The sequence below is a fragment of the Ctenocephalides felis genome, unplaced genomic scaffold (assembly GCF_003426905.1).
Source record: "Ctenocephalides felis isolate EL2017-DRISC unplaced genomic scaffold, ASM342690v1 CF-g0.4_SCAFFOLD_03571, whole genome shotgun sequence".
Classification (NCBI taxonomy): Eukaryota; Metazoa; Arthropoda; class Insecta; order Siphonaptera; family Pulicidae; genus Ctenocephalides; species Ctenocephalides felis.
Window position 1 is genome coordinate 70,759,651 of NW_020539725.1, and position 26,703 is coordinate 70,786,353.

The 26,703-nt window shown below is 26.6% G+C and overlaps 3 protein-coding genes across 3 annotated transcripts; 1 reads left to right on the top strand and 2 right to left on the bottom strand.

Annotated features, from left to right (window-relative positions):
- Positions 1–533: 533 nt before the first annotated feature.
- On the bottom strand, positions 534–9,579 carry LOC113386698 (beta-mannosidase-like). Its single transcript, XM_026624458.1, has 18 exons — positions 9,564–9,579; positions 9,329–9,478; positions 8,689–8,840; positions 7,589–7,782; positions 7,149–7,307; positions 6,672–6,777; positions 6,001–6,156; positions 5,384–5,492; positions 4,955–5,129; positions 4,579–4,725; positions 4,037–4,188; positions 3,457–3,592; positions 3,235–3,346; positions 2,461–2,593; positions 1,975–2,183; positions 1,523–1,717; positions 833–1,003; positions 534–610 (listed from the first exon to the last, which is right to left on the bottom strand). Exons 1-18 carry the CDS (start codon positions 9,577–9,579, stop codon positions 545–547), a joined length of 2,538 nt encoding a protein of 845 aa, XP_026480243.1. The 3' UTR covers positions 534–544.
- Positions 9,580–17,962: 8,383 nt separating this feature from the next.
- LOC113386699 (glutamic acid-rich protein-like) lies at positions 17,963–20,489 on the top strand. The gene is made up of 3 exons (XM_026624459.1): positions 17,963–17,967; positions 19,431–19,641; positions 19,872–20,489. Exons 1-3 carry the CDS (start codon positions 17,963–17,965, stop codon positions 20,487–20,489), a joined length of 834 nt encoding a protein of 277 aa, XP_026480244.1.
- Positions 20,490–23,479: 2,990 nt separating this feature from the next.
- On the bottom strand, positions 23,480–26,512 carry LOC113386700 (apolipoprotein D-like). Its single transcript, XM_026624461.1, has 5 exons — positions 26,408–26,512; positions 25,817–25,948; positions 25,092–25,215; positions 24,421–24,577; positions 23,480–23,696 (listed from the first exon to the last, which is right to left on the bottom strand). The coding sequence occupies exons 1-5, from the start codon at positions 26,510–26,512 to the stop codon at positions 23,480–23,482; spliced, it is 735 nt and encodes a 244-aa protein (XP_026480246.1).
- Positions 26,513–26,703: the final 191 nt, after the last annotated feature.

Consider the following 26,703-nt stretch of genomic DNA (forward strand, 5'->3'; position numbering starts at 1 on the left):
ATAAAGAACTCTATTGCCACATAAAGTGTGTAAAATGTGCATATTTCTATTTTTTCTACATTAATTTAAATTTAATATTTGGTTTGGTGTCTATGTTTGGTGCTAAAACTACCTAGCCTATAATATTTTTATCATCTTTATTATTTCTTCAATATGTCCAATAAAATGCTTATACTATAAAATAAATATATCGATACATCAAAATATCTCGAGAGGTATCTTCTGTAAATCATAGAACTAAAACATCTAAAAATGATGAAGTAGAAAATAAATTAAAATAACAAATTAAAACGTAGGTAACTATCAGTTTTCTAATTTATTTATTTCCATTTATATCTAACAAAAATATAAATTATAATTCTCTCACAGAGCTTAGTACGTATTAACTTAGTATTAATTATATTAACTAAACAGAATGTTGCCTAAAAGAAAATATTTTGATCACTTTTTGTTTACATAATTTCATTAAGTACATAGAGTATTTATATTATATTATTCTACATATTATGAAATGCTGAAAAGTATAAATATTTGCTTTGTATTATTATGCCAAAACATTTAGCAATGATATTACTCTCAGTTTTTTGGCGATATCATCTGCAGTCATATTCTGAAAATGGATAATGAAAAATTATTTAAAAAATCCTTTATATTGCAAAATTTGCAATTTTTAACATACTCAAAAAAATTAGTTATATGGTAACAAACGAGAAATACTTGCACTCAATTTCTCGTTTTTTATGAAGTATGACTTCTAAGAATTTTTTTGTATCTTTTAAATTCAAATCAATTAATTTCCAAAAATATTAAACGATTTCAACTGATTACTTACATCTGCTGCTTGAAAATCTACTATTTCTACTGGATCAACTTGCAAATATCCATTTTTGCTAAAAGTTCCTTTAATTCCTTTAACTTCCAGCCAGACGAATGGAGATACTGCATCAGTTTCAACTTCTATGCAGAATACTCCAGTTGATTTTTTGCATGGAATTACTTTTGCCTAAAATAGAAATATTTTTTAAAAAAATTACACAAGTTTTCTAAAAAGTTGGGGAAAATTCATTCACAGGGAATAAATCCATTACTCAAAGTTCCTGATGGTAATATTCAAAACTGTGTCTATTATTCGATTAATAAAAAATGAAGTGAGAAGCACCACAAAAAATCTCTAAATACCACCTGTGAAGGGCGGGTTTAGTAAAAATTTAGGTGTATTCATTTTCTGCATGAGTTAAAAAAACAATCATAAATTTTTCATAAACTTTATAAAAGTACTGAAAATACAAGTGATGTCAGGTGTGCTAGAGGGTTGATTTTAAATATCTCCACATATCACCAAGGGGGAAGAGGGTCCCAAATTCCTTACAAATTTACAAACCAGAATCTTCTCAACGATTGATGGTCCTAGTAACTAGATATCTTACAATCATTTGAACTATTAAATCTCTATAAGTTTTCAAGGATTGATGAATATTGTGGATATAGAAAAAACTTAAAATGGAAAATATATTTTTATTACCGTAATATTGGGAGCCACCAGCCCAATAGCATCCTTAAGTGGCCCTAAAAACAGTACGGCCCTTGGTCCTAGAACTCTGGTACTATTTCCTTTGTAAAGTTGGGCCGTGATGACACATTCGTTTGGTCTGCAACCTGACCAGGTCATTTTGCGTCTAAGAGGTGATTGTTGGGCTACTGTTACACTATTGCCTTTCTAAAAAATAAGAAATACTCTAAATAAAATTAAGAGGCAACTTGAATCTTACCATTTCTTGTATAGATGCAAAAAAATTGTTTCCATAATGCAGGAGTATTAATACTTTATCCTAAACTGCGCAGACTGTTGACAAAATTTAATCAATATTCATTTTAACATACACAAATCAATAGAAAACCATTAGGCAAATGCAAGTATTACATTTGATATTAATCAGAAATTTAATTTTTTTTATAATTATTACTTCTACTTACAATTAACAATTTTTCCTCGTCGACTTTCCTCGGTGTCAATGAATCCCAGCCATAATAACTGATTTTCAAAGTAGCCCTTATTCCTTTTACAGGATCTCGAACCACGAAGATCTTCAACATTTTTGCTTCGGATAATTGCATACTGACAATTGTTGGGGCGAAGAATTCTGTGGCATGGTAATGGAGCATTTTCCAATCTCCGTTATACTCTACATAAAAAAATGTAGATATAAATTTTATTTTTTAAATTCTAAATGATTAGATAGTATATAGTCGTAGTAAGTAGTTGTCATGGTAATATCATGAGCGTCAAATTAGAAAATATGTTCGTCTATGGAAAATTTAAATTGAAGATAACGAAAGATCTGAGGCTATACTTGCTTATATCTTTTATATTTTTATATATTATAGTTTGTAGGTACATTCGTCCAAAGTAGTATAGAATATGAGATATATTATTCTAATTTGGTTTTAAGTTGAAATTACCTATAGATGACCAAGATGGAGCAACCCATACATCATTCAATTGCCAATAAAGAGCACCCATAGTTTTGGCTGGACTTATTCTACCGACACGATATGCCTCGGATTCAGTTCTAGTTGCCATCGCTTGGCTAATCTATTTTAAATTTAAAAAAATCATTAAAATTAATTATAATATAATTTTACATATATCTTCTATACAAACTATAGTTTTAAAAACAGCTATTATGCCAAAAATATCACTCATAGAAGTATTCTTTTTTCTATTTGCTGATAATCAAAGATTTTGAGTTGGATTTATATAAAAGTTTACAGATAAATTTATTCCAAATTGCCATAGATTTGCAATAAAAATGATTTAATCATATTTAAATTTTAAACACAGGACAAGCATAAATCTACCAGAATTAATAGTCATAAACAAACTAATGTAGCAAATGTAGAATAAATTGTGAAAATTGTTATGAGATTTTTGTAGTTGCAAATTTTGTAGAGACACACCAAGAATCCAACTCGTGAAGACAAAAACTAAGTTTATTTTATTCCATAATTAATTTTTGTTGCAATTACGGTCATCAGATAATCAGATTGAACGTTTGAATTATATAATAAAAATATGCGATTGATAATGATAATATGGTTCTCAATTCCAATAAGTTTGGCTTAAATTTTGATATCGAGATGTTGAAGAACTTTCAGTAAAATTTGATCCAGAAAAACATTATTTTGTTAGTTAATAGACAATATGAATATTTCCTTATATTTTTGATTATTTACCTGACTGTAATAAAATGCAGTTTCAGGAAAATGTACACTGTTTTCACTTGGCAATGGCAAATGTTTTTTGATAAGCGTCACCATCGGTTTGTAGCCTAGTGGCAGGTGCTGCCTGCAATCAAGAATAAATATTATAAAGAAAATAATTTTACTTTATATTTTGAATATATACAAAAAATTTAGATAAGAATGAAAAATCTTTAACAGTTTGTCAATTTTTACCTATGTTCTGGACCAGCCTTAGCACTTGTCCAGGAATGGTGCGAGGGCAAACCTTGAAAACCATATTCGGACACAAATCTGGCTTTTGGATAAATATTCGGATCCCAACCATCGTTCACATAATTATATACGTGCACTAAATACATTCAAAAAATACTTTAATTTATTTTAGTATATAATATATTCGTATTAAAAACGCCATTCTATTAAGGGAATCGTAGCAGTAAAAATAGTAATTGACAAAACTACTGTCTTTAGTGAACATCTAACTAATAAAAAGTAAATATAAAAAATAAATACTCCCTTGTATAAATAAGTTTCTACTGTTACTTGCATTTATATATAGTGGTTAGACAAATTTTTATCTACGTATAAAAAATAATTTTATCTGTTTATTATAATTATGACTTTACTTGTTGTTCTATATTTTTACTACTAACTATTCAAAGATTTAAGTATTCTTAAATTCATTTTGACTAAAGTTTGTTGAACTAATAGTATGATAAATATCTAGTCAAGAAGCAAGCTAAGATTTTTTTAAGATAGTTTTATTTAAACTTTTTCAATTCAATTAACTTACTATCTCCATATCTGTAATCTTGGGGATCACTGGCTATAAAATCTTGATCTTCTGAATTAATTCCATTAGATGGACTTGACACTAAAAATGTTCTTGATGGATCTACTCTTCTTACTGCATCCCTTATTACATTCACATATAATTCTTTATATCTGTAAACACAAAAACACTGATTTATATGAAATTTGAAATATTTAAAAAAAGAAGTTAATTAAAAAAACAATGGATTTACAGTTATTTTGATTTAAATATAAACTCTTATGAAATTAGATAGAAATTCTCATCAATGCTGAAAATAAAGTCAAAATGTATGTAGATACTTTTCAAATTATGGTCCATTGAGAGCAAGTTCTTTTTTCTGAAAATATTTATCAATAGTCCCACTTTACATGAATTAATGATTTTCCCTAATCGAATAAAATAGATCGCACTATTGATCGCAAACGCCTTAAAATTGTATGGCAAATTATAGAAGACATGAGGCTCTATTTGCAATACATTTAACGGTAAATTTTTAATGTAAATAAAGTTTTCATACTTACTCTTTTTCATATCGTTCCTGTTCAGTAATAGTTCCATACCAATTTTGACGTAAAGCAGCCTCATTCTCATTGTTTCCAGCCCAAATAGCAATACTAGGATGATGTTGTAACCTTCTTGCATTTTGGACAACTTCTATTTCCACGGTACTAAAATTATATAAAAAACTTCATAAAAAATGATAATACTTAAATAGATTTCAAAAATTATATCAAAAACTTCATAAAAAAATGATAATACTTGTTTAGATGCCATTGATTTGGTAATGTAAAAGATGACCAGTTACAAAATATCTACTTTATTACTGTCTGGTAGAATAATGGATTTAGGGACATCTTTTGCTAGCAATAAGTATATGTTTTTATATTTCATACTAACTTTAGGAATTTTTCATAAGTTGGATACATAGCACAAGCAAACATAAAATCTTGCCAGATCAGTATACCCATTTCATCGCAAGTTTCATAGAAAAGTTCGGATTCATAAACACCACCTCCCCAAACTCGAAGCATGTTCATGTGGGCATCTTTTGCTGATTTTAGTAACCACTGGACTAAAAAAATAAAAGTCAATATTTATATATAACTAATAACTTTTCATTACATATGAGCCAAGTCATGGATTATAATTCAAAGAGTTCTTCAACTTTAAAACAATTCGCAAGAAAATAACTTTCAACTACTCACACCTTTGACACTTTTTGAATTCAACATAATTCAAAGGTTTCAAGAAAATTAGTAAAAAATTTAAAAATTCCTTTCTAAATATATATTCTTAATTTAATGAAGAGTCCCAAAATTATAATACCAGTGCTGTAGTTTGCTCCCCATTCTGGCAAGATATCAGCTGGAATCCAATTAGAACCTTTCATAAAAACGTCTACATCATTTACTTTGAAGAAAAATGTGAGACCAATGTTATCTGAAAATTAATATAGGAATTATTGGTCTTATTGTAATAGTGTTCGTATTCTTCCAAACATTTTAGTTACATTAGTACCTAAAAATCGTCTGCGTGATGCATTAAAAAAAATAATAATAATAAAGGGGAATGACGAAAGTTTTTCATAAACCCTTAAATTTATTCATAATATTGTCTTATGCATAAAGATTTTTTTTTTAATTTCATTATTAATAGGAACATCACTGCCGAATAGTTTCATGAAGCAGCAATTCGATAAAATCGATTTTATCTATCTATCTTGTTTTACGTCAAGTATAGAATTACGTATTTTCGAATGAATTTTGTGCAAGATATTTATAACTAACGTTTCAATTTTTTTTGCAAAAAAGTCTAGGAGGAGGATTTTTGAGTTCAGCTAAAACTTATTACTTAGATTGATTGATTGTTTTAATTTTTCATATTCCTTATTATGTTTTTTATGTACGTGCATGAATTTATCAAACCCCTTTTATATTTGTAATATTATTACCTGTAGGTTCTTGTACCAATTCGATAGTCCTAAATCCAATTCTTTTAATCCGATTTATACTGACAGAATCTGGACCTACGTAACTGACTTCCAAAGGATAAAGTGGTTGGGCTCCTAAACCGTTTGTCCACCATAATTCTACGAATTTCTAAAAAAAATCACATTATGAACCATAGCAAATGAATCAATATATTCATTGTTATTAATATAGTAATTGCACCCATTATAAGAAATATTCGGGAACTATATATATATATATATATATATATATATATATATATTATATATATATATATATAGTTATATATAATATATATATATATATATATATATATATATATAAATTAAACTATGATGAATTCTGCATTTTTAACTGGAAGCTCCAATTCCAGATAGAAATCTTTTATCTAACAAATATGTAAATATTCAATACTAATAAGCAAATTTATATAATAAATTAAATAATCTGTTAAAAATTTTAATAATAATTAATTACTCAATATTATTATTCTCAAGTTCAATATTTTTTGCAATTAGTTTAGTATTGAAAGTAAGTTAAATTATTATTTTTGCAATCTAATTCTCGTTGTTAAAAAATATTTTAGTAAGTATATTTTTCACATATTAATTGCTATAAGAAATTAATGTAGTTATTTTTTTTACCTTATGAATGGGTAATGTAAATGTGTAGGAAACTACACCATCTATAGATTTTATGTTTAACTCAGCAACATCTGATGCTAAAATATCTGTGGAATTTTGGTAGTTTCTGAAATTTAATTGAAATATGTTAATTCATCACCTTTTGTCAAAAAATAATCGAAAATATATTTAAAAGTGATGTGTTAATAATAACTTTGTTTGAACCGAATTTGTAATTTTTGTTCAACAAAATATGAAAATAATGTTAGTTATTTCTCCTCTTATTAAAGAGCAACTGCTGATGTATTGGGATATATGTCAATAACTAGCTTATATCTAAATCTAGATATAAAAATATTGGGGATAATTTTAATAATTTGCTTATTTTTATAATTCGACATTGATTGTGCATTAATGCAATGAAGTTAGACATCAATGGTGGATGAAATTCGCATCGACTATCAAATATAACTATTACTAAGATTTTTATTATTTTACCTTATAGTTACTTGTAGAGATCCTTGCAAATTAAATGCTTTTAGGCCAGTTTCCATATAAACTTTAACACTCACATTCCACATATCATCATTAAGTTGTGTGAAGACATTAACGTCACGAATTGTGGCATGGTCATATGATTCTAATTCCACTGACTTCCTGTTGAAAAAAAATAATTTCAAATTATGTGTTATTTGGACACCTATTTCACGTGTGAAATTTATTTGATATATAATTCTACGGTTATAATAACAAATTAAAAAAAATTATCAACGAGTAAGACACACTTGGTGTCAAATATTACAAAATTCAAATCATTTTCTTATAAAGAATATGAACCAAAGTTGACTATCTTTTTAATAGACAGATTACAATTTAATATTAATTTAGAGTAATTTTTTGACCTTTATAATATTACTAATTATTTACTATTTTTATACCAGATTCCTTGAGATGGAAAAGCAGGTCCCCAATCCCAGGAAAAACTGGCCTGCATTTTTCTGAGCATATTTGCTCCACATTCTCCATGGTATTCTGTGGGAACACATGTTGGTACTGTCGGATATATTTTTTGCAACTTGGATGCTATGGTTACAGGTGAAAAGAATTTTACTATTAATTCGTTATCTTTTTCCTGAAAAAGAAATATTTAGTTCAGTAAGATATTTTTTTTTGTTATAAAAATTGATTGTTTTCATTCAAAACTTGATCACTTTTAAATAATCAGCACGAGGAAAGAGTGTACGAAAAATGTACAATAAATTGAAATTTAGAACTAATTTTAAATAAAAATTCTAAATTTATTTTAGAAAAAAATATAATAATTATTGATATTTCCAATTAAAACTTGATCACTCTTAAAAGGTCAACATGAAAAATAAGAATACGAAAAATGTACAGTAAATTGAAATTTAGAATTAATTTTAAATAGTTGGATTTTTGAAGACAAATAAATATCACACATAAATTAATCAGTACGTTAATTAAAAATGTAGTTACTCTTTGATAAAATAATAAATTGAGAGAACACTTTTTATGATTATATGTCTATGTAGATGTAATATTTGATGATCCAGAACTACTCATCATGATTGTCTTAAATAACTACATAAGTAACCAAAGGAATTTATTTTTTTGTTTTTTTTTTTTTTAATATGACTTTTTTAATTTTAATTTTTTTCTGCGATCTATAAATATAATTACATTTAGCAGAGAATGCTGACAAGTTGTTTACAATTAATTGTTTACAAGCTAGTAGATACATAATATAAAAATTATGCGAAACATAAATTATAAGCATAATTAGAATTTTCACGAATTTATTACTAAGTTAAACATATAGATATTTATATTTATAATTTATTCAACATTTTGCAGGAAAATGGAAATATTTAAAATATTCAAGAAAATTCCATGACAAATGTTATTTTGGTTTCACAATTAGTTTTGCATAAACGATAATGTAAAATAATCGAATTTTCTTCAGTGTTTTTGTCTGTATATTTATTTAATATACTTGGTATATTTGTATTTATCTCACCTTTAAGGTATATTTGACATCATATCGATATCTTACGAACATGTTATCAGTCATATCCAAAATCAGGCCATTTAATGTAATATTGGCGATTGTATCTAAACCATGAAAAACCAGCATCATATGCTCTCTTCTTGCATTTAGCAAATCTGGAACTGAAAAAATAAAAAAATATTAAATATAAGCATTAATTGAACTAATTTTATTACTTCAAAAAATCCAGTATAATATAGATTCCCTTTATATCATATTAAGTTCCTTTCCATGAGTTTTATGGAACAACTTTGTAATTTAATTTACTTGATTTTGGCTGTAATAGTACATGAATAAATATGAGTACAGACTGAAGGGCAACTAGAGATTTAAAGGTTAAGTATGTATAATTTATTGCTTTTCTGAGACTTACATTAAAATATTAGTTGATAATGGGAATAAATAATAATACTATTTTTTTCATTGCATATCTTGATAACCTAATTATATTTTTTTGCAGACTTTATTATGAATTTTTTTTTTATGAACAATTTGTAAAGTAATGCCCTAGGGCTACTTTTGTTGTATACGACTCGTATATGACTTTTTTTGCATATTTTTGAATAAGGTTCACTAATATTTTTCAATGGTGGTAAGATTTTTATCTTACCATCAAATTTTTTAGTGTAAGTCCAGGATTCCTTGGCCACCCATCTGGTGGCAACATCATTTTCAGCTTGTAAAATTTCTGGAATTACTCCAAATTTCATCAGGGTTGAATAAACTCCTCCAGGAACTGTTACGTTCTCTAATTTTATTGCTAAAATATTTAAAATATATATAATAATTGTATAAACATATTTAAAACAATTCGTCAGATAAAAACAAAAAAAAACATCTTTTACTTTGCATCATATGCATTTTTACTTTGAACATTGGAAAATCATGTGTAGTGATTTCAGATCAATATATATAGAAATTACATGAATAATAGGTGAATTAATGCAAGTTTAAAAATAAATCAACAAAATTTTCTACATTTTTTGCAACTTGTTAAAAGTGTAAAATATAAACTTCAATATCTTATTAAACTTTAGTGACTACTTTTTACGAATTTTCCAAAAATTAATAAATGTCCTTAGATAAATTAGACTAAATGATTTTTATAATATCAAATTTAGTCTTTTGTTATTAATATTATAATAAATAACTTTGTAACTTATTTTAATAATAACTCATGGAAAATTTTCACATGATTTTATTTTGAATGGTAATATTTAGCAACAAATGCTATATTAGTATTATTTGATTAAATATTTCAAACAGAAACAATATTGATTAATCTCAGTTAATTATAACAAGAATTTGTTGTCAAACATTAATTCACATTGAAAATTTAATTAACAGCTTATAGGATAGTTAAGTGGCTCATTGGTGATTGAAATTTATAAGAAAATAATAGACAGAAAAATAAATCATATATTTATTATTGGAAAAAACCAAATGTGTCAATTACGATATAGTTTATATAAGAAGTTTAATTAGTTTAATTTTAAATTAATGATACTTGCTGATCTCGATTGGAAATATTTTGTTTTACTAACAAATTCAAAAATTAGAAGGTTTCAAGTACTAAACTATGGGGATTAAAATTTAAATGGCAAGAACTTTATGTTTTATTTATGTTTCATTTTTGACTAATAAAATAAATGTCTCAAAAATATATTAACAACAATACAAAAATTATTTAATTACTCACTTCCATCTTCATTAGTTAATGTCCAATCATTCCCTGTTAAATTTATCAGTACTTCATTATTCGATCTCGCCATCGAATTTAAATGATACTCTTCATTTCCGAAAACTTGGACTACCAAAAGTCCAAAAAACAACAGATATTTTTTCTTCATTTTGTTTTAAAAATAATCACAAACTCTATAAAATTAATCAATAAATAATAAACTCTATAAAATTGTTCTTATTATCACTAATCACAACGTTTCGACTTCAGGCCATGTTTTGCTCTATTGATTTCTGCACCAACTGAAAATATTGGAGAAATATATTATTGTTTGTGCATGAAGTCAATATCTGATTGAATAAAGATGATAATTGTATAATGTATCAATATTATTTTAAAGCCATTGTGTTTTCTAATAAATATTATCTTGAAGTTTCAGATTAAACCGATGCATCTATCAAATGCCATTCAATTCTGCAAAGAATTGAAAACATAAATTTAAGGTATTAACTGTAAGTATATAGACTTTAGGATTAGAAATAATTCAAATCTAAGGTAATATATTTGCAATGTGGAAGTAAGTAGTAGTTAGTTTAGTTGATATTCTACCATTTACCACAGTTTTACAATTTTAATTTATCATTGATATAATTATTCAACTAATTACTTAACTGAAGATAACGATTATACTTTTCTGGTGTCTTATTCTCCTAAATAAATATATTTATACTAGAGAAAATATAATCAGTACGATTCCTAATATTTTTTGGGAATTTAATTACCAAGTTGGTCTTTCAGGAGAAAATATAAACTTCTTCTTCGCAAAGGTAAAAATATTGGACTTAATTTTATAGAGTATGTAGTAGGAAGAGTTAGCTATGGGTACATGAAATAATTAAGTAAAACTAGATGTATTTAATAAATTTGTTGGAGAACATGATTAATTCTATTGATATCTTATTTAATTTGAGACCAACCATGTAATCCTAAATAAAACAAGTTTTATAATTTCATTAGGTTACTTCTTAGAATCTCATATTGCAAAAACACATAGATTTTAGCGTATGTAAATTGTTCAATAAACTTTTTTGTCTCAAATTTAATACTAGTGAATTATGAATAAAATTGAAAAAATATCACTATTATTAAAGAAAAATATTTTATTTTCAATTTACACAATTTTCAATTTATTTATATCCACAGTGTTTTTACATTTTCACACACCACGTTAAACACAATTATTTATATTAAACAAATTAATTGCACTATTCATCACTATTTATATCCATTATCACTATTTATAAGGAAATATATTATTACTAGTCTAATATAATTCTATGTTTCTCTATTGAATATTTGTTTTTCACTAGTTAAAAATAGTTTAAATTTTGAGTTTAGGTCAAGTTTGTCGGAGGTCAAGAGGTTGTTCTCGAGGCGCCAACTTTAAACTGATTGTCGGTCAGTCGTACTAACAGTTGAAATTCGTAGAACATATTCGTACTTTATGAAATGCCCACCATGCGGTAGAGCAGAGGAGAGGAAACTTTTAGAAAAGGTAATAAAATATGTATTTTCTATATGAAAATATTTTAAATGTATAAAAAAAATTGAATTTTAAGTGGCATTTTGTCTTCAGGCAAGTTGCATGAACTCCCCGACATGAGCAAACAACTAATAAGATATTAATATCAATAGAGCATCATGTGAGAAACTATTGCAGATTATTCACTTTTTTTATTTATTTTTTTTATCAATCAACATATTCAATTTTTTTATTATTATTTTTTTGTAATAAGTCATTAAAGTTTAGATTAACAAGAATAAATTATAACAAAAAAAATTTTGTTAAACATTTTTGAAAAAACGAGCACGCTCTCAAACGTATCTAAAAAAGCTCGTCCGATTTGGGCCAACATTTTTTTTTAATTAATCCACGACAAGCATAGACCTCTAATATTTTTGTATGTTTATTAAGACTAGCAACTCTATGATAATACAAAGTTCAATTTGAATCGACAGTTTTTTTTAACAATCAGTTACAGAGAAATGCCTTGGACAATCTTTGACAAAAACTAATCAGTGCAATTGCCAACTGTTATCTTTCAAATAGTTCCTGAATTTTCACAATCTAAGTGAGGCAAAATGTTACTTACAACTAGCTTTTTTCTCATTAAATGACATTATATTGTGTTATCTAAACCATTATTATATTTTTCATTAATTGATGTGTTGATATATCTAAATTATTTTCTTAGGCCTGAATAGAAAATGTTTTGCATCAGAGGCAATAGTTCCTCATCAGGTAAGATAGTACTAGATATAAAAGTATATAAGATCCACTGGAAAGTTTATACATCATTCAGATTAAATAATTAAACTAGATAAGATACTCGTTAAACTATTTATATCTATTAGAAATATTTGTCTTTATTTTTACCAAAAAAATAATTTTCATATCAATAGGTCAAAGCAAACTGCTACAGAAATAAGTACTAGAAACATTATATAAAATATTTTATTGATATTTTTATTTTATGTATTTAGAGTAATTCTTTGTAGAGTACATTGCAATATTGCAATATTAATGCATTATAATTACATTACTATAAGTAGTCATGCTGGTTTTAATAAATACTTCTTTAATTTTAAAAGTCAGATGTACAAGTCTGATTTGTATAAAAAAACAACTTCGTAAAATAATCAAATACTTTTCTAACATTTTTATTTTTTGTGTTGATGTATTATTTAACATATTATGTTTCATTGCAATATTATAAATAATGCATGTTAAAAAAATCTGTTAAAGTTAACTTCATTTTATATTATGTGAACAAAATTTTACTAAAAAAAATTCTAAATTTTGAAGAAGGTGAAATATATATGTCTTTAGATAGCTAAAGATGACTGTTATTTAATTTTAATATTATCACTGAATTTTTACAAAATATTCAATATTTATGATGCAAATACGAAAAAATGTTTTTAAATTTGCTGACTTATTTATTTTGATTTACAGTAATGCGTGTAAAGGACTGACATTCGTATGCTCCACATATGATTGTAATTGCAATATTACATTTGTTCATTTCCATGAGAAAGAATTAGGTGAGTGTGTAAATGGAATGTTTTCACAAAGCCGCATCTTTTGATAAATATAAATTCATAACTAGTTTTAAAAATTATAAATTAAAGTTGGTTTTTAGATTTAAAAAATCAAGTCGGAGTTGTGTGATCTAAATTGGAGATAATTTGGAAGCAATTTGGCTTGATTTGCCTTTTTACATTTTTTACTCATATGATTTTACTTTACTCCGGTTTTATTATACAATATTTTATTTGTCATTTCAACAAATTTGCTTACTATTTATAAAGGAATTGATCCTGATTGTTCCAAATAAAAAAAATCTTTAAGAAGATTTATGGCTTTTACCTGGTTCTGGTATGACGCTAAGTGCATAATCATGTTAAACAAATTTTTGTATTTTCAGCTTTGATATTTGAATTGAATTATTTTGACACTACTCTTAGGCTATTATTTAGGAAAATATCTACAGATTTTATTTCAATTCTTCAAACTCGACGTCTTTAATAAGCCATAAAACATTGAGGTAACAATAATTTAACTTTATTATTTTTATCTAATTTGGTTCTGACTGAAATGCTAAGTAAGTATATGTTAAACTTGTATTATATCTGTTCATGTCAGTGATAAAAGGTGTTTTAACAGTGCTTGAATGGGATTAAAACTGCCGGAAATGACCAGAGGAAATAACAACGACAACGACTATTGTGTTTTCTTGTCTTGGATGAGCAACATTTTAAACTGCGCAATCGCAAATGTCGGAATTATTTTAAAATGGAAGTTTTCATACTGGCCTTACATTTAACAGATATTAATATTTATTATTTTTAACAGCAATCATAGCTTCACGGGTACTATGAGCTGTTGTGCCAACTTCTTCAACGTCGTGGCTTTATATGACAACCCAAATGGTTGTCTTATCTCTATGTGATAAAATTATTATAACAATATTCGTAATACTAATGATTTTTTTATTTGTTCAGCAATTTTGAGTAAGGGCTATTTTTACTTGGAAACGAAAATCACTGCTGCTTGACATAAGCTGTCCAAGAAATCTATCGAAATTGGAATCTCTGAGTCGAAGTCCATAGTTCTAACAACTTGGCTGCTAGTAGCCTATTATAAGACTGCTCATTTTTAATATAAAAAATACTAACATTTTTGTTGTATTCAGACTTGATTCTTAACAAATATACTTTATGATTTTTGTATGTGATACCAAATAAATTTAAATACAGTCGTCTTTTAATGTGTGCTTTATTAAGTATGATAAATATTTATATTTTCGCAGAATTTTATCAGTTTGCAAAGTGGATAGTACGCATTCATAATTAAATATATATAAATCATATCATAAATTTTTACTTTGTAGTCTTATTAAAAATCTTAATATTTACTTAGAAGCCACCATAAACGATTTGGTTTATCACAAGTTTTAGACATTGCATTTTATTTTTTGGAAAATTATGTTTTCCAAGCATATTTAATTAAGCAAATAATTTTACAATCAGACTAATATTTCTTTAGATTATCAAGAAATTAATCAATAGAAGACTAAAAATCACTCATAATTCATTAGATAGTTCTTCGATTATATTATCGATTAAGATAAAATTAAAATTAAATATATATTTAATCAAGAAGATTCATATCTTATTAGCTAGTTTCGTTGCTAATTAAATGATAAAATAATCAAGATCACCAAAATATCTTGTAAAACAGTAATATGTTAATTGATGTCATTGACTTTTAATAAAAGCATTTTCAATCAATTACTGATTTAGTAGATATTTAAATAATGAAGATATGTATCAATTTCAATAAGTAGTATTATAGATATTACATACATAATATTTTTTAATTCATACGTAATGGTGAAATTTGGTATGAAAGATGTTTAGATTTAATTATATTTCTACTTTCTTAGAATATTTTTTGTGATATTATAAACTTCATTCCGATCATAGTATCTGTTATATTTTTAGTACCGTGGACATTATCGTTTAAAAAACAGATTTTTTATCACAAATCAAATAAACAACTATTTTAAAAACAGATGTACTTTTAGATATTTTAGCCCAGTGGAAAATCTAATTTTATTATCAGTAGGCACGTCTTTTATTCACTTTGATTTTAATCGCATATATTTATTTGGTTTGAGCATTTGACGCAGATAAATTTGTTATTACGAGTTTGATTTCCTAAATATTTTTTAGATATAATTAGGTCTAATTCTATTGAAATGATAAAAAAATGTCAATAGAAAATATGGGACTCAAGTTAAAAAAGTCAAATATCTATTTGATAGTTTATAAATTTGATTTTTAATATTAAAAACTTAATTAAATTTATAATTGGTTGTTAATGAAAAAAATTATTTGTGTCAAAATAAAGTAAGTTTTTTTGTCCCGCGTTGAGGAAACTTGAATTTAGTAAAATCCGGAGTGAGAATGATAATTTGATTTAGATTTTATATAGATATTATTATAATTATGATTTAATTTTATATTTTAAGGTATATAATTATGATTTTGCGATCATAATTATATTTAGGAACAATCGATGTTTTTTTTTTTCTTTGCATAGTTTTATTGCCAATCATAATAATATGCATTTTTTAATACAATATACTGGGTGAAAATGCGTTTAAGTGATTATCTCCTATGAGATAATCTTTTTTTTTAATTTTTTGACATTTTATTTTAGATCGTATGGCCATTTTTTCAATCTTCGAGTGGGATATTATTCAGGAACAATCTATGTGAGTTATTATTTTGTTTTCAGCCCTTATTTAATAATTAGATTGGATTCCTAAAAATGTTTAGTTATGTATTAGCATGTACCTACTCAAACTATGATATCAAAAACCAACGAGTTGGTAAATTAGCAAAGTCAACAACGGATCAAGTTCTTAAATTCAAAATTATCCATTATTAAATCTGTCCTTCCATCTACTGGCAAACCCTGATCATGATGTAACATTTCCATTAACCGAACCGAACTTTGAAGTTCTATATCGATAAACAAGGAATTAATCAAGTCATGGAAGTCAACATGGTATCTAGCTCATTGTTAAAAAATAAAAAAATCCTCCCATCTACTAGCAAACCCTGCTTGAGATATATCAATTCCATTACAAATTGTGTTAGTCCAAGGCAAAATCAGGCGACAGATTTGCAAAATGTGAACTTCTGTATTGATAACCAATGAATGGATCAGTTAGCTAAGTCAAGAACATATCCAAAATATAGTATATCCTTTCATCTACTGCCAAAACCTGATCAGAATATAACTTGATAAATTCCATTACTAACTGCTTCAGTTCAAGAAGAAATCAGGAGGCAGATTCGAAATTTGAAATTCCATGTCGATAATCAACAAATTAACCAATTAGCTGAGTCAATATCTATTAATCTCATTATCCATTACCAAATCTGTCCTTCCATCTATTGGCAAATCCTCATCAAGATATAACAATTCCTCTACCAAGTCTGTTAGTCCAAGAAGAAATTAGGAGGCAGATTTGAAATTTGAACATTCATATCGATAATCAACAAACTAACTATATAGCTGAGTCAATAACATATCTGGCTTATCATCTAAAAATTAATCTATTTTCCCATCTATAGGCAAACCCTTACCAGGACATCACAATTCCAATACCAACTGCATCTGTTCAAGAAGAAATCTGGAGGCAGATTTGAAAATTGAATTTCCCAATACATAACCAACGACTGGGTCAGTTAGCTAAGTCAACAGCTAATTTTAGCTACTAGACTTATAGTAGGTAGCTTTTAGTTATCATTTAAAAATTAATCTCTCCTCTTACGACAGTTTAAGAAGAAATGAGGAGGCAGATTCGAAATTCAAACTTCTATATCAATAATCAACAAATAACCGGGAACTAAAACAGAAGCATGGAAACAGAAGTTTAGAAAGGAAAATACATAAAATAAAAAAAATGGGGAGGAGAAATAGTGGTAATGGGATGAAGGGTAAGGCAATCATTTGTTTGTGGTGGCTCTCACGCCATGGACCTGCCTTCGGGCAGTTTTCCATACATTATTATTATTATTAATAAACGAATTGACCAGGCAGCTGAGCCAACATCTATCTATTACTAAATTTATCCCCCCATCTACTGGCAAACCCTGATCAGGATACAACAATTCCATTACCAACTGCGTCAATTCAAGGATAAATAAATCAAAAAAAAAAAGGTTTTCTTTTATTTTGATAGCTGATAACAGATGTCAGTGCGTTGCACCGGATGAACAACACTTGCTAAGTGATAAGAACGTTGGAGAAAATCATTCTCGCTTCGATCGGCCAACGGTCAAGATCAACTGGTAAATTCTACCATTGGTGAAGAAGTCTTCAGCTGGGGAATTGGACGGAGGAAAGGATTTGGGCCAAGAAGCGAATTTTAGTCAGTGCGGATTTGTTAGTCAATTGGATAGGAGGACTGGAATTTGTCAAACATGAGGTGAGTGGATATTTTTAATTATTTTATTATTTTTGTGATTGTTGGCTGCTTTCGTTACGTCTATAATTGGCTCAATTATCTAGGTAGCATATCGTTTGTGAGTTGTGTTTTGTTTGCTCGAAGTCACTATTGTTAAGTACCACGTAAGTGATTCGAAATATTTGACGCTTCGTGATTTTTTTTTTTACATTGTATCATTTTTTATTTACAAGTCAATTTAGTAATTCAAAATTAATATTTTGTATTACTGTCACTGTTAATTTTTTGCGTTTTTACTGTTTTGATAGGTAATTTGGTTGAACATGCTTGTAAATTGTTCTATTTGCTCGAACATAATTCTGATTTGTGTCTGTATTTTTTGACGCTTGTTCCATTAAGTGAAAACTTTTTTGCATTTAATCATTTTTGATTCATTATATTTTATATCGAATAATATTACGGATATTATTTTCATGTAAATTTTTATCCTTTGCACTTTTATTTATTTAAATTTAAGTTATTATTTATCAATACTACTTGATGTTAATAATTTAACAGTTGTAATAATTATTGAAATTAAAAAAAAACATTTTTCATGATTTTGATCTTCAATATTTTCATAAATATATTTATATTCGTATATTTTTACAGTTCAAATTAGTGAAATCTAATTCGGCAACTAATTTTATAATCATTTATGCACGTCATAATTTATGCAAGCAATCGTTTAATTTAAAAACCATGTGCAATTAACACTGATATGTAGATAAGCAAAATTTATTTTTAATCAACTAATTAATCTCATTAAAAATTCTACATACTAGGCATTTTGTTTAAAAAAGCGAATTCAATTTTACTACGCATATTTCATATAGTAAATAGACATCTTGATTATTTTTTATTTTTATCTTATCAATCTTCAAAAACTTTGTTTTATCATTTACTTGTGATTTAGTTTTGTGGCACCATCTTACGTAAATAGAATTGGGTTCTACCTGCGTTATCAGAAAACTTGTTTTTGTTTACAAATTCACTATTCATATCAGTTGGAATCATGAAATATTATTTTGAAATATTCATAGATACAAATTATTTTTAGATACAAATTTTATTATGAAGTATGAATATGCCATTAAATTTGAAGTAACTTGTAATATTATTGTACCTTATTTTATGAACAGTAATGACATTTATTCTGCATGTTCTAGGAGTAATTTTGTGTTTATAGTTACTTCTATTGACTATAACATTTAATTGATATCCTACGTTAATTTTGTATTTGATTTTTATTTTAATCTCCACTAAATTTTCTTACACCAAACATAAATTATGTTTAGTATTGTTATTTCAATAATATTGATTTAAACTTCAATCACCAACTCAGTACGTTATTGCAGAAGAGGTTGGATTAAATTTCATACATGATAATGTTTTGAAACTAATAAATAATAATTTTTAATTAATTTTTCATTATTTTTTCCTAGGTTGATGTGGTTCATTTGCATCGCCCTGATGTGCTTGGCGATCTTTGGTGATTTTGCAGATGCCAAAAAAGCCAAATCCGATAAAAAATCCAAGGACATTAAATCTGCAGAAAAAGTCGACAAAGCAGTGAAACATCACAAGGAAAAATATTTACAGGACACTCAAAAGGGATTCGAAGGCAAAAAGGACAAGCGTGAGGTTAAGCAAACAGTGAGTTTGAAAAATAAGTAATTTTAACCCTTTGCACTCTAAGGCGCCGCTGTAGCACCGTATGCGCCACAGCGGCGCCTACGCAGTGCAAAGGGTTAACGGCTTACTAGAAAAAGTAAGCAGATTAAAAAAAATTAATTCTTTATTATAAGCATTTTTCAAATTATTGATTTTGTTTTAAATTTTGAAATATAATTATTTGTTGCGTCTCAAAATTACCTTTATTCAAGGATTCATCCAAAGTTATCGAAGAATCTCCAAAATCAGGCAAATCTAAACGCAAGTGCACAAACCCTGAAGGATGTTCTAAAAATGCTGCCAAGCAAGAAGTACCAAACAAAAAGCATAAAAAGGCTGTCGAAGCAGCTACTCAAGAATTGAAAAAACTGCCAAAGGAAAAAGTACAAAAAGTGAAACAACCAGCTGATGCCCAAAATGGCAAATCTGAGAAGGCTCAAAAAGTAAAATCAGGAAAGAAAAACAAGAAAACTGAGGAAACTGTTGCAACAAACGAAGAAGCTCAAGTTACCAAAAAACAAAAGAAAAACAAATACTCCAAATCTGAAAATGTTGAAGCAACTGTTCAGGACAAAAAATCCAAGAAAAACAAGAAAACCAAAAGATCAATTGAAGATTCTCAACTCTTGGATGAACCTGAAATCGCTGAAGTTATTGAACCAGTAGAACAAGTCCAGGAGGAATCTTGTGACAAAGTTGAAGACCAGGAAGAAACTGAACATCAAGAAAATGTCGAAGAAAATATTGATCATGAAAATACTGAAAATGAAGAAAATGTAGTTTCCAAACACGATCATGAAGAAGAGGCTTCGATTGTGGAAACTTTATAGCTCCTGAAAGACGCTTTTTGTCAACGTGATTCACTGCATATGTCTGACTTAATTTATGTTGTAATTAAATATTTAACAAATTAGTCTCTTAATATATTTAAAATTATTTTAATGGTAATGTAAATATCGAATATTAATAAACTAGTTATATGAAAAATATTTTACACTCACAGTTTTGTATGTGAGATATTGAATAAGCAACTTGGTTAATTGTAATAAATTGACCAAGATGATAAATTTCAATACATATTGCATAATCAATTTAATTTATTAAAAAGTTGTTTCAGTACCTTAAATTCAAATTAAATTTTCATACTTTCAAAATTTGAGTGATCTAGAAAGAAATTTAAGATACTTAAAAAAAAAATACTCAAGTGTGAGTATTGTATTGCTTAAGGTCTGTAAAAATATTTAATAGACTTGCAGGTGGCCAAAAATGTTTCACATTCATTTTAATATTAATTTACACTGCACCTAGTCTTTGCATCTTATTAAATATATCAAGTACTTCTAAAAATCCAGAAGTTTTCTATCAACAATCATTTACAAAATATTTATGATTAAGTTGGTTCATTCGATTATTACTATTCTACTTACATTTCTGTTATATAATTGATCACTATCACTTGATTTTCACTAATTTATTACATGAAGACCACAATGACCAATTGTGCAATGTCTGAATTGCTGTTGACAAAACGCCTTTGACTGTATTTTTCGCCTGTATATATACATCGGTCGAAATCTTCACACAAACAGCAAAAGGTTCCTAATCTATTGAAAATTTATTATGAATTTAATTTTTTGTAAGAATAAATTGTGATTAGAAATGCTTTGGTTAATGTCATTTTTATATTGGGAAATGAAGTTTTGTCAGGTCAATAAAATTTATCTAATATGTTTCGGTTTGTCAAAGTGTAAAAGCTCTTATTTTAGATCCACATTTTCTTCATTGAACGAAAAAAACTTTGCTTTATGGGATACTATGGTGTATATGCATTTTGTATATACTTTCATGATGAATTTTGCATAATAAATAAGTGAGAAATTATGTATTTACAATCACTTTTTATTCGATGTTTACCATGATGTACCTCACATATTTAAATTCTTTAAATAATTTAAGTATTTTGTTCATTCTAATCCCAAAATTTGCAAATTTTTGTAATGAATACTTCGAAATTATCAGAACTGTTTTTTTTTTAAAAAACTTCCCTAAGGAAAACTTTTTTTTCATTAAAAAAATCGATACGCTTAATTTCATGTTTTCTCGAAGTTTCAGCCATTCTGAATCGAATAAGACCAAGTTTAGAAAAAGTATGTGTGTGTGTGAACATATTTTTTGCCGTAAATTGACATTTTCTCAAAAACGGCTGGACCGATTTCAAAATTTTAAAAGCCATTCGATATATCTCGATGATTTTTTTCAACCGTAGATACCATAGTATTTTACATCATGCAAAAATATTACGGTCCTACGACAACTTGTTTAACTATAAAAATTTGTCAAAGTTTGCAAAAATTAATATTGCTTCTTTGGCATTTGTCAAATTAGACCTTTCATCGACGTTTGCTCAAAAACGCCTGAACAGATTTCAGAAATTTAAAAGCCATTTGATGTATCTCAATAAGGACTATCGTTGTGCGACGATCTGCCGAGCCGTTACTTTGTATTTTGAAAAAAAAGTGTTAAACTTTTCGAACACATTTAAGCTCATACTACCGAATCGATTTTAAAAATTCAAAAACTGTTTGGAAGATATTAGTTGGGAATGATACTGATTAGTTTTAGGTGAAAATCTACCGATCGTTTTTTTTTTTTATTTTCATGCAACTTCTTGTGGCGATATATATCATGGTCTTATAGAACTTACTGACATATTACGGCTTTAAGACAAGTAGTTTAATTTTAAAAATTTATCAAAGTTTGAGAAAATGAGTTGTTCTTTTGACGTTTGTTGAAATTCAAATTAGACGATTTACTTGGTATAACGATAGAGTACTTGATCTTAATGAACATACTTAAAGTCCTACGGAAACTGGTTCAATTATAAAAATTGTTGATTTTTGAAAATTTGCTTTTAGAAAATACTCCGAGTTAACGTGTTCGTTCGTTTTCAATTATGTGCATTAAATTCACTCGGAATACTTTCAATCTCTCACAAATTAATTAATTTTGTGTTGATTAAGTCGATTATTAACACATATCGGGAAGTTCATGTAACTTGCCTCAAGGCAAAATACCAATACCAACTAGTAAAATAATGATTTCTGCAGTATCTCACAAAAAAATATTTGGTAAAATATCGAAAAATTTGGAATGTGATCTGAAGAGGGTCAATTTAAAATAAAAAATTTCCATAAAGTTTTAGAGTCACATGTTTAGTATCGGTTTGAATAAAAACGATCGAATGTCAACAATGCATTGTTGTAGTCATTCACATAATATTTGTTATCAAAATTCGTATTTGTTGATTACTAAATGTGTTTGGATCTCGAGGAACTCGGCTCAAATTTCCCATTATATAATTCATATCAACGATTATCGTATAATATAATCGTTGAAAATTATTAATTAAATCATTATTGATTCTGTTAATTGAAAGTATAATGATTGTAATAAATGACTAAGACAAATCTAACTATTGTGTTATGTATTAGGAATTATGCTAAATGCATTTAGTTCAGAAATTTTAGTATCGTCATTAAACATTTGAATTATTTGACTAACGTGTTAAATCAGAGTACGACATATGTATGATACATTTTTAGTATAAAAATAATTTTGTAAAATATTTTTTTTATTTCATCAATATTTCTGGCAGTGTGTAATATTTTGAGTATTGAGTAACAAGAATTTATTTTGTTTCATTAGTATAAAAGTTTTTTGAGTATTATCTTAACATCTCCTAAAGAAAAGTAATATTGATAAATTATTCTCTAGACTAGTATGTATAATAGTTCAATAGTAAGTATTTTGTTTAATTTTTTCAATAATATTCAGATCTTTCCTGTCTCCGTTTCTTATGATGCCTTTGTAATGGATGTTTCTTTTTGCCTCCACCATTGGAGGGAACATTGTCATTGCCTGGAATTATTAATTTTCTTGCAAATGGATCCAAAGTTCTTGGTATTCCTGGTTTGCAATTTTTCTGGTCCATTGGGAACAGATATTCAGTGTCTATGCCGTATTTTGGTAATTTGTCCCTGAGAATAAAAGAAATATATATATAAATAAGTTTGTTCAAATTTTTTGTTTGATTGACTTACTTATTTAGAGAACATCTTCTAAGGGCTTGATGTGGTAAATAAATATTTTACAAAAATCATCATCAGCATAATAATATTCAAACTTAAATAATTAAGACACCAACTTGAAATCTTAGACAAGAGAGTTATCTATTGCTATAATTGATGTCATTTTATTTATTCATTATTATGCACTTTCTTAAATATTTAATTTCTACCTAAAGTCCGTTATAAAATATTCCTAATTCTTAGGTTGTATTATAATTGTCAAAGTATTTTTTGTTCTCGGCGTACTAGGAGTATTTTTTGTGATAAACTATCTTGATTATTTTATATTTAGTTTATATAAAGTCGTTAGATTAGCTTGATTTATCTAGTTTACATCTTCTATTGTCATAAACTTTAAACTAATTTTTTATTTTCAGTTTTTGCAATTAGATCGAGAAAAATCCAATTAGTTTCTAATAGTACAATAATTGCTTTAACTCAATTTTTTGTCACTTAAACATCACATTTAATTAGCAATTATTCCATTTATCGTATTATCATTAAGTTCAGTATTATTGTCATATTTTGTTCAAAAATTTTGTAGGTAAAAATATCTATTATATACCTTCTATGAAGATATTATTCGTTTGCGTTTAAAAATATTTTAAAGAAGTTTTATATGAATATGTTTTACCTGAGGTAAGAAATGACATTAATCGTTAAATCTTGTTTTCTGGATAGCAAAAGTGCTGATAAATATCTGGTACTTTCTTCTTTTTCTGCACAATGCATCAGCAAAGTCCAATCCTTGTAATCAGAGTCCAGTACATATGTATTGTATACTCCTTCATCTTAAATAACAATTTATAAATAACAAATATTTTCTAAAAAATAACAAAATTAGATTTATATAAAACTGTACTAAAATTTGTAGACATCATATAAGCCTTATATCGAGTTTATTCAAAAAAAATCTGTGGAAGGTATTTTATGTTCTAGTTACTACGCAAATTCACAAAAATATGATTTTAAACATTTTTGAAGTGTTATTGTCAAACGATTCAGAATGACTTAAAATGTAATGTTATGTCAAAACATAAAATCATCAAATTGGTTATCTGGCAAAAATCGCCTTGATGAAGTTAATATAATATATTGTCTAATTTAAAAAATAGTTTTGACACAAAAAATTCATCCAAACCTTTTTTCACTCAATTCTCCATATGAACGCCCAACACAAGACGTGATTTTTATTATATTATTTTATTACTCATCAATATTTTGCCAAGATTTGTCTAGTTTAATCTCAGTTCCAAATTTAACTTAATTTTTTATTCATTTTTATTATTTATTAAAATATCTTACAAGTGTCTTCCTTATGTACCCAATGTGCCATGGTGTCTGGATTTGGAATGGTCCATGTTATATTTCCTTCCAATTGTTCAAAAAGAGGATCATCGGCAAACATGTATGTGAAATTCATATCAACCTGTAAATAATTTCATGTTTTAATAAGATTTAAAATCTTAAGACCAATAATGCCTTATATTAATGTTACTTCGCATTCTTTAAAATTTAAACTTTATTTTTGGATGCAAAGAACATTATTGTATTTGGTTTAACGTGGATTGCAGTAGTACTGTAAACTTGTGATTTCATCGATATATATTATTACTTTTTTATTAATTTGAATAGATAACTTCTGCATTATTTTATTTTAGAGCTATTTCAGACTCATAGGCAATATTAAAGTTTAGGTTTTAAGTTTTAAGACATATTTCAGCAGAGAAAATGTGCGAACTCAACTTATATGGAATTTTTATAATCTTTTCCATTTTAATCTACGAACTGTTTCATGTTCCTTGGAAAAAAATCACAACAATGATCTAAAGAATTAAAAAATATTAGAAGTTAATACTAGACTCTACCTAAATACTTGACTTTACTTCAAAACTTGACTTTAATTTAATACTTGACTTTACTCTAAACTTCACTTTACTTTAAGACTTCCACAAACCAGTAGGATTGATGAAAGACTATTTTTCATATAATTTGATAAACTTATTTTTACACTTATGTCTGAAACTTACTTCTAATGCATTTTGCATAAAAACTGCTCTCATACAACTGTACAATGGTAATTCTTCAGAAGATGCATAATATTGGACAACATACCATTGTCCAACAATTCCTGTAATATCAAAATTTCTGGCAGCTCGAACCTATAAATGAATAGTAGAATTAATTGTCAATATTTACATAATGAAAATCTTATAAAATGTAAAAATAGTAAATATTTATAATAATTTATTTGCGCAATGATTTTAGTTGCAATTTAAGTTATGGCAAATATTTACATAAGGGAAATATTCATAGAAGATGCGATATGCACTTGTGAACAATGTATCACTTTTTTATTTTGTAATTTTTTTTATTTATTTTCCGAGATATTCTAATTTTTATTATAATTTTTTATATGATAAATATAATTTTCATCATCATTCTAATACAATTGTGTACTGGAAATGATACTCTATGTATACTCTATGAGAAGTTTAAATCAGGTTACATATATTTAAAGAATGATGATCATAAATTATGAAACGGTGGATTACTCCATAATAAACTCTAACTTAATTTATTCAATATTTAAGATTTTTTTAAATAATAATTATACTGACTTTAGGACACTGACTCTCATCCGTAACAGTTTTGTAGCACTCACAACTAACAACTAAATATACCCACAATAATAATATTAATTTGTTCATTTTCAAAACACTCATTTTAGCACTGAAATGTTTCACTTTACATATTACGCTACTTTGATTAAATTTGTTTGTTCTCTATTGAAACTTTCAAACTATAATTCCATGTTTTGCGATAAATTTTACAATGCGGTTATCATTTGCGCCAATGATGGTGAACTTTCTGTCATAGTTTACTGATTATTTGTTTAGTTAGTCATGAATGATAT